This window comes from Rhipicephalus microplus, chromosome 8 (assembly GCF_043290135.1).
Source record: "Rhipicephalus microplus isolate Deutch F79 chromosome 8, USDA_Rmic, whole genome shotgun sequence".
Lineage (NCBI taxonomy): Eukaryota > Metazoa > Arthropoda > Arachnida > Ixodida > Ixodidae > Rhipicephalus > Rhipicephalus microplus.
The window spans coordinates 23707100-23716998 of NC_134707.1; the positions used below are offsets into that span (position 1 = coordinate 23707100).

General features: G+C 44.4%; 1 protein-coding gene across 2 annotated transcripts in view; it reads left to right on the top strand.

Moving 5' to 3' along the window:
• Positions 1-9620, top strand: part of LOC119164279 (ras-related and estrogen-regulated growth inhibitor-like protein) — a 66303-nt gene extending 56683 nt beyond the window's left edge. For both annotated transcript variants that reach the window (XM_075871314.1, XM_037416425.2), the window contains exons 3-6: positions 2592-2648; positions 3486-3562; positions 4977-5210; positions 6849-9620. In XM_075871314.1, coding sequence (XP_075727429.1) covers positions 2592-2648; positions 3486-3562; positions 4977-5210; positions 6849-7064 — 584 coding nt within the window. In that variant the 3' untranslated portion in view covers positions 7065-9620. The remainder of the gene's footprint in view (positions 1-2591; positions 2649-3485; positions 3563-4976; positions 5211-6848) is intronic.
• The last annotated feature ends 279 nt before the right edge of the window (positions 9621-9899 follow it).

Here is a 9899-nt window from a genome sequence, read left to right on the forward strand (position 1 = left end):
GGACCAGTTCATTGGGGTTACTTTCTCATTACGATTGTCGGTGTAACATTGCACATGCATTGCACCTCTGACAATGCAGTTGCCTTATCGTGAAACGTCACCGATTTTGATCTAGCCTTGGTTGTGATTATAGTGCTTCAGTAGTGACTAAGCCAGTCGGAGTAGTACACCAGTGCCACGAAGGTTGCTACAATGCTTTGCAATGACATTAGAATCACATGGCCAATAAGGTGCACCACGCCAATAGAGGTGCTTATGATTTCAAGGAGGCAAACTACAAAATTTTTCATAAAATATCACTATTCAAAGCTAATGCTAACGGGAAAAAATATGAGAAATAGGGGGTGTGGCAGATAACAGAAAATGCAAGGGATCCCCTTGTTCCTCCGAAGAGACCACTTTCACCCTATAAGCCCCCAACTCTTGCTTGAAGCGTTTCATTACTCTTTCTTGAACTGTTGCTTGAATATTTGTTCTCTTATTCATATTCACAGTCATTTGTGTGTGCGTCTCCTTAGTCGGTTGAGGCACCTGCTGTTTTTTTTTTGTCTTGTAGCAAGTTTCATGGGGCTTGGGTTAGTTGCATCACAGTAACATAAGGAGGAGAAGCGAAGCGCTGTTGTCATCCATTCTTTGTTTTGTGTTCCACTGAGTTAAGCGCTGCTCTCTAAAGTTCAACTATCCGTGAATCATTGTTGTTCGTGCTTGTAACGCGCATGCAGTAAAATGATTGTTGAGGTATAGCTTGTTAACTAGGCTTGAAAAAAGGTGCGGTCCCTCAAACACCAACAAAATTCAATGGAAATTACTCGTGGCGAAAGAATGCACTTGTCGACCTATGTGTAACGAGGATTGATGAAGATCTCGCCTAAATAACGGCTTTTGAGAGAAACATTACCGTTGAGAAACTATGTCGGTGTGCATCGGTCACTTTCTTTGTTATTGCGTGTGCTGAGGCACACTTGAGAATCGATCGTTCGTAGTACTGCAGAGTTCGTACGGACAACACTCAGTCTACCTCAGTAGTGGCTAACGGAAGTAGAAAAAGAAGGAACAGTGCAATCAGCATTTTTTCTAGAGGGACCACCTTTGCCAGGGTGAATAGGGAAACCGATACTGAGGGTAGGAAGCGGAAGCGAGTAATTTTTTAAAGCCCGAAGAATAACGATCTATTGCAATTAGACACGGCAGCAAAGGCAAGCGTACCACGCATCGCATACAAATGCTCGCCGCTTGAAGACGCATGGGGTCGGCACTTTCAGCTGGATGTACCGTAAATGTTGTATTTTCGCCATACAGGTTCCTGCTGGAACGCTGAATACGCGCGGGCGAAGCGCGAAAGCTACACGAGGAAACTAACTACTTATTTTCGAATCGACAGTTTGGCCTAACCTCCGCCGTCGACTTGTTTGTAGCAACGTGAAGTAAGGCCGAGTCAGACAGCAACCGGAACGAGTCGCACTCGGGTACAGTGCCGCAGTAACTCACTATTGCGAGGCAAAGTAGTCAGCGGCAACGTTCTACGGTGAATAAAAATGAAAAAAAAAATAAAGTAAGATAAGTGAGTTCCGCTTGTCAGCCAGTGCCTTAGCAAGAGCGATAAAGGGGACCGTTTCTGGCCGCGGTTATTCACAGCGATTGCGTAGATAGCACATCGAATGTGTCGCCGTCTTTGGGCAAATTTATGAAGCGAACCAGACTAGTCCTCATTATACAAATGCAGCGGAGGTGGTACGGTTCGGCTACAAAGAAAAGTTCGCTCGCGAGTAAAAGGAAGTCGAGCGATTTGAACGGCTGCGTTCAGTCCAGGACAGGCACATAGACAGGCAGGTGACTACTTTGCTCAAGCACGACTGACGTCTTCGCCATACGGTCACCAGAGCACGTCGGGAAAGCCTTTCTGCGAGGCCCCTTTTAAGCGCTTTTGCTTTCAGGAACTGGTTGCCAGGAGGGTGGTCCTGAATGGATGGCTTCAAGTGGACGACAAAACGGTCTCGCTTGTCAGTTTAGCCAGTCGGGTTTCGGAATAGACTTCACGGTACCGAACGATGTCACTGTCCTCGGGAGGTTTTTGGGGCATCCTGTATGTTGTGATCTTTTGCTGTTTTAGCACACCGTTCACTCCGCTTAAGCTCTGATGGTAGCTCACGGTTGGGGGGATGGTGCGTATGTTTGTGTGTGCGTGAGGTGGGAGATGTGACATAGTGGTGAAGTGCGGTCGCATCACGGAAGCAGAGACGAGGAAACACTTCTGCCGCCATTCGCTCGCGCCAAAAGTGCGGCTGTGAGAGTGCTTCCACCAGTATTTTCTGATCTGTTTATTATATATTCTTCGTTAATAACGAACACTAAAGTTTACAGACGTAGAACGAGTTGACAAGCTAACTTCCTGGGTGGTTTATCGAGTAACAGGTTGGCACAGGCCCTTTTGTGTTGTGATGTTTAGCTCTTTGTGTGTGGTGGTACAGGTGAAGTGCTCAGTTTGATGGCTACCTTTCCTGTGAATGTATCAGAATGCCGAGTCTTGATTGAGTACTCAACCTTCTCTCAAGCCATGACTGAGCCTTTTCGTCTTTTTTTGGTTTTGACAGCCGTCACGGTGCGGTACCTCACGAAGCGGTACATCGGAGAATACAGCTCAAGCAAAGGTAGGAATGACTGCTTTTAATGACCGAATTTCCCTTCATATTTTTCGTCAAAATATTCCTAAATATATTAAAACCGCTTACGACATTTGTTGTACTTGACAACTACGGCCGCCCAAGAAAAAAAAGCAAAATTTTCAAGGAATATTTTAATTTAGTTTATTGAACCAAATACCACTAGGCGATGTAAACTACAAAGCCATATTGCTGGTCATCACGATCAGCACACAATAAAGAACAAAACACAAGAAAGTTCATGACACAAGCGCTGTGTTTTTGTGTTTTTCTTGTGTTTTGTTGTGCTGTTTGTGTGCTGATCGGGATTAGTATGTTCTAACTAGCCTAATGTGCTACTTTAATTCTGCTGAAGTAGCAGGCAAGGCGTATCTTTAAAAAAAAGCTTCGTACAGCTTTTACATTAGCTCATTCAGAGACTGCTTTGGTGTATATTTGTTACGAAAGCCTGCGTGGCAAATTTGAGTTGTGAAACTACAGCCATAGTAACTATAGGTCAAGTAAAGAAAGTGAAGCCGACCTCACATTGCAAACTATAAATCTGCGGGCACAGCCAGATCGTCTAGCCTCGATGTGCTGCCTGTGTTAAGCGAAAACGTACCAGTTCAATGCGATGTCCCAGTTCAATGTATACGGCTCTTGATGAAGCTACACTGAACGCCCGACATATAGGCTCCCCGACGAAACGCTACTTTGTGTTAGATCACTGAAAGCTTTGTGTTCAGTTAAGGAACTCTGACACTAGCATCTGCAAGAAAGTGTCCCTATGTACATTTGATGCCCACAAGGCACAATGTTTAACTCTGTGCCATTATTATCTCACAGACATGCTGTACCGGCACAACGTGACATTTGACAACGTGGCGACAGATGTCGAAATACTCGACTCGTCGTGTTGTATGGTGAGTATTCAAGAAGGACCACCTACGGTGCTCCTCATTTCCTGAATCTTGCATGAAGCTACACTTACGATATAAGACAGGTATTCTAGTAGCTCGGGAAAATAATAATAATATGATACTTGTTCATTTTCAACGCCCCAAAACTACGATATGATTATGAGAGACGCCGCAGTGAAGGACTCCAGCAATTCCGACAGCCTGCAGTTCCTCTAATTGCGCCAAATATAAGTACATGAACCTTGAGCAGTTTCACCTCTACCGAAAATGGGACCGCTGTGGCTTGCATTATATCCGGCGACCTTCGGTGAGCATTCGAGCACCACATCCACAATATCAACGTATCGGGTTTATACACCACTTGCACAGGAGCTGTCCCGAACAGATAATACAAACAAGGGACACCAACAAGCCGACCAAGCCGCAGTGCAACAAAAGTGTGCAAAGCTAGCCTCAGGCTACATTGAACTTGTTCACAGCCTTCTAGACTGGCGTTTACAACGAAGTGTTTTGTTCCATGGTATGTGAGCTCGATGAGTGGTGACTCGGTTAATGAATCAGCTCCAATGAGGCTCCATGGAGATGTGTTGCTATACTCGAAAAAATCACGTGGATAATTCGTATGACTTCGGTTAATAGTTTACAACAATTGGCAGACCCACTGCATTAGATGAACTTATGAGATATGGCTAACGTGCTGCTGATTTTTCACTGTGTGTGCACTCTATGTGGAGGTGTATTCGAGCGTACCATGTTTGGACTGAGTGGGAATGCTGTTGCTCCTATCCTTGTGTAGACTGATGACGGCTATACCGTTTAGTAACCAAATCATCAAAGCAGGATCGCCAGACAGACAGTCCTCCATTGGATGCAGTCGACGTAGGTCGGTGCAATCGACTGCGATTTGCTTTTGAGAGCTCCATCATGCGAGAGCTCTTGACTGCAGCATTGCCTTTTTTATTTTTGAATAATCGAAGCGCGCCGAATGCACAGGCAATGAACGCGCACACGAAAGCACTTACAATCACAAATTAATACTTACTAGTCTGGTAAACCATGTAAAGGAGATGCATGACCGCTGCCCTGTTCTATTCCAAAGTCCACGTATTCGGTGAGCTTTAAGCAAGTTTTTTAAACATCAACGTCTCCCAGCTAAGTCAACGTGTCATCTGGTTGCACTTTTATGTTGTTGATGATTATCCCTCAAAAGCTGAATGGCCACTGCTCAAAGAGTCGAACGGAGAAGCGAGCTGGGCATGGCCCTCTGAAAAGAATGTCGTTGGCTGACGCGGGCTTGCTGGCTTTACTCACCACTTGTCCCGTAAAGAACCGTACATCTGCTTGTGTAAGCTTCTGAATTGAGCCTAGAACTTCACGCTCAGTCTGACAGACCCCGATGTGTCTTTTCTTGCCGCAGGTGACGGGCTGCCTGTACGACCACATCACGTGGGCCGACGCGTTCGTGCTGGTGTACAGCATCTGCGAGCGCTCCAGCTTTGACCACGCGCGGGCCCTACTCGAGACGCTCGTTGCCGTGCGTGGTGCTCGTTCGGCGCCTATGATTCTGCTCGGCAACAAGCGAGACCTCGAGCACTGCCGTCAAGTCGGAGTGGATGATGGCCACGAAGCATCTCTTCACTTCCACTGCCAGGTAACCTTGATGCACAGCATTCTTGTGCAGTTGCAGGGTAGCAAACCGGATGTGCGTCTGGTTAACCTCCCTGCCTTTCCTTGTATCTTTATCTCTCTCTCTCTCTTGTACAGTGAAAGCATCCAGAATACCAAAGCAAAAACACGCCAAGCTACCTCGAGTGACAGAGAAAATTCACTACGCTTCGATTCGCTTGAAGTTCAGAAGTTGTCTTGTGTCGTTGTATGTAGTCTTCGTGAACGTTCGCTAATACATGAAAGCACGCATTTCCGATGGAGGCGGAAATGTCGAGGCCCGTGTGCTCAGATTTGGGTCCACGTTAAAGAACCCCAGGTGGTCAAAATTTCCGGAGTCCTCCACTACGGCGTCTCTTATAATGATATGGTGGTTTTGGGACGTTAAACCCCACAAATCATAATATATGAAAGCACAGTCACTACCGAGTAGCCCAACTAAGTGCATCGTCATGTTTATTGTAGTGTGTCATCATGTCTTTGCTTATGCTAGCCTACACTTTCCACTCGCTATTCTTCATCTAGCGTCAAACCTAGGGCAGTGCGAACTATGTGCAGTAGAATCTCGTAGATGCATTTTAAACGGGAACCGGAAAAGAAAGTGTATTATGCAAGAATCGTAATAACCAAAGATGGTAAAAGAAGTGGTAGATGTAGATACTACATCGGTAACTTCCTTTTATTGAGCAACATTGAAGTAGCAGGTTGATTTGTGCAGCAATTTATTTGTTTCTTTGTTGCGCATAGCAGCCGCACTTGTAAGCGATGTCTGCGCTGCATAACCAGCTGCTGCATGTGGCCTTAGCGGTCCTACAACGTCCCGAATACGACCTGTTATGTACTTTCAGCTGGTTTACTGATGAATAATTATATATTTTTTAAAGATATCTACCAAAAACCGCTGTTGCCGTCATATTGTCGAATTTCGGGCCGAAGCTTGATAGTATTAAAAGCGGCTAAATGAATTTTTCTAAAGGCGTTGTCCGGGAATAAAAAGAAGGAGTATATACCAGGCCAAAAAGGTATTATTCGGTATTGTATCAACCAGACTCTCCTGTGATATGCCGAACTTTGGTTGCGCGAGTTGGTTAATGGTCGACTTTTAGAAAAGTATTATTCAATGCATAGGAACCATGATGAATATGGGACAGAATACGCGCTGCTGTATTTGGAATATACCTTGGTGCCTGTGCTTTCAGGGAAGTGTTCCCGATTTCCAGTGCCTGTTGTGTCTAATACGTGTCTATGTCCGTGTTTTCAGCTCTGTATTCCATAAGTAGAAAGCTCTTTTTTTCAACAGTTGATTTAGACAGTCGGCTGCTTGCCAGCATAATTCACTTACCACCGTACTCACATCAGGTGTAACTCTTAGAAGTGTGCGTTGATATGTTGAACGATTTCTCAAATTTCTTTCGGTGCGCTTTGTCACATAGGGGCGATGCGTCGTGGTGACTGTTGTTTTCTTAACGCTTAAGCAGATTACGCGTTTTGTTGCTTGTTGATTGCTCTAATGCACTTTCGTCAAAAGAATCCTGGTGCCATGTTACAACATGATAAACCTAACACAGTAAACAAAGATGGCAAGTAGGAGTAGGATCTATATTTTATTGTTTTATGTACGCAGTTCTACGAGGTGTCAGCGGCCGAGAACTACGTGGGTGTGTCGCTCGCCTTCCAGAGTTTGATACGCGAAACGAGAGCGTTGCAGGCTCTTAGGACTCTGCCAATACGCCGAAAGGCGGGTGCCGCCATGACAGTGTCCAAGATGATCGGCATTGTTTTCGGCAAGTCACAAAAGTCCAATCGAAACGGAAAGAAGAGGCCCTCGTTGTCCATCTGAGAGTGACAGAGAGGATGAAGACCCGTTCGTGCCAATGCTCTTCTTTTCGATGGAGACATGCCGTAATGCCCTCTGTGGTGTTTGTGATGTGCTGTGAACGGTAGATAAGGCTGGAGGCAGATTCATGTTGTGACAATTCCTGTGCCTACGGAAGAGCAGTGAACTGTGCCTCGGATGTTCGGACTGGTGCGACAAGCAATGCTACATGTACTGTAACTTTTGTGGAGTGATATTTTCGAAACTGTGACGAAAGATTCCTTGGCCTAACTGTGTGTATATAAATCTGGGGAATGCGAGTGTGTGGAACGTTTGGGTTCGTTGAACCAGAGACACTGTAGTGAGGTAACAATTGCTGTTATACCACTGGAACAAGAATGGGGGACCTGCACGTATGTGTTATGAGTGTTTCCTCGATGACAAACATTTGGTGTATTGCGCCTAGCTGTACTACCGGCATCGTAATGATTGTGTTTTCAGGCACTCCATCATAGCCAGTGCAGACCCGCAGTCGCTAAATGTGTTCAAAGACTCAGATAGATCAGCACTAAGGTAGTGAAAGATGGTGACGCTTTCTGAATGCAGTTGGATGAATATTGTGGTGAGCCGTGCTTGATTTTATGTGTTCTTATGTGAAAGTTTTGGCTATGCCGATTGGCGGGAGGAACGACCATGTTCATGTTCACTTACAGCAGTCATTTTTGATTCGTCTTTCGACAAGCGCCGTGTAATAGACAGATTACGCAGTGAAGCTCCCTAAGCACCTTTTTTGTTTGCGGAGAGCAATGTCAAGCACGGGATGCAATGCGGGCAATGAAGTTGTTCCTCAACTGACAAGTACAAAGGTGATCGTTCTAAAAGCTTTGTGCACACTGTAAAGGTTGGAGTCAATTGATGGGATGACACATAAAAGTAGTTGAAAGAAGCTTTGGTAGGAAGGAAACTTTGCCATCGATTTCTTCAAAAAATGATGGCGTAACAAATCAAATTCTCATCAAAGTCGAACGTTCCGAGTATTCTAAGTGATATGATATTTTGAGCTTTTTCTGTCATTTTTTTCGAAATGATATAGTGATTCTGCAGCTCGGGATATCATTTGAGCCATATAGTGAAGTAGCTTATGCCTCATTTGTAAGTTAGGGCATTTTAGCATTGAGAGACAGGGGGCGCTGAGAAGTGATTGATGGAGGAACGATATCAAGCCAAATGTTGTGACCCCGACGAAGGAAAGTAATGTCCTTGAAACCTTAGCTCCGGTGGCATTGATTGTGGGGTGATGGTGATCACTCGAGCCTGTATCGTTAACAATTTTTTAAAATTTTTAAGAAGAGAATAATAGAAATAATCAAATGCTTTTTACCATGTTTATTAGCCACATGAGACTGGAGCATGTGTCTGCATACCAAATGCGAATAATACAAAATATCTAAAGCTCTGTAAGTGAATGAGACGGGCTACAGATGTTCCTAAGCTATTAATGTCAAAGCATGTTGGCTGGAACATTCAAAATATAAAAAACAATTTACAGGGCACCAGAGTATCGGATCACTAGATTGCAGCGAAACATTTTCGGTGGACAACACAGGCGCGTCCGCTAACTTTAGCTCTGTAATAAAAGTTGACATAGAACTTACTATTCCCGCAACTGCTGGGATCAATAACTGTTTGCTAATTTTAAAGCCAATACTTTTTGATGCTAGTTTACGTAAGCCTCCGCTTTTTTTTTCGTGAAAAGGCCATATCGAAAATTGCTGCATTAAAGAAAATTCAACCCAGTTGGAGAATCACGAAGATGGTCTTTACACACTCGTGCAAACGACGACACATCGTCAACTAGCTGAAGAAATTATTGCCTAGCTTGGTTTGTGCTTAACTATAACTAAAAACCTTGCAACGTCAGCACATTTACGTCTGCTTGTTTAACAAGGCATAAATGGCAATACCGCAAGACTCGACTGCCAATCATTTCCAGTCGAGGATTTCTTGCAAACTGTAACTGATGTTACAACCTCCAGTTGTTCATAATGTGCTTCAATTCGGGAAAGAGACTGATTGCCGTTTTAAACTGCATTGATAATACCTTCAACTGAGCCCGTGTTGCTGTTTTGCACTTTCGTCTGATCATTCATTGCTTTAGATCGAACCACGTGATCTCATAAAAAACATTCGATGTTCGGCTGCAGGCAACGTATTCTATATCCCTTGTTGAACATGATTCACTGCGATTCTAACTACCATACTTTCACATGTGACAGAAAGGTCTAGAATGTGCTTTATCGCGGTGTGAAGAAGAATTACGAAGCGCTAGTGCCAAAATCACGTTTTATTCACCGTGAATGAATTCAGAGGACACGCACGCCATTTAATGTTTCACAGGGTTGTCTCATCACGCGTCAGGCATGCTGTGATTGCCATTTTTTCTTGTCAAAACTATACAATATATTGTCTATTGTGTATATCTCGCGTGCGTTCTTGAAGTTGTTTTCATTCCAAATGTTTGTGCGTATTTATAAAGAGGAAGCCCTTTCCAGTGACTGCTAAATAAATGTCATGAGAGTATTTTGATGTCGTACTGTGTTTGGTTGCGCACTTATTGAGGTGAATACATAGCTGTTTCAGGAACAAGTCCCACGAATGGCTTTCTATATGCTGCAGCAGCATAGGTGGTCACATGCTAAGATCATCTCATGCGAAACGAGCGGGCACTTTGAATTGCGGGCATGGACAAGAGTAACACGGGACAGGCGCTCCTATAGATTGAGTGTCGGTTTCTTTCGCATCAAGTTAGAACCGATTTGCCCTAACACACGTCTTGCCAATACTATCATTCAAATGGAG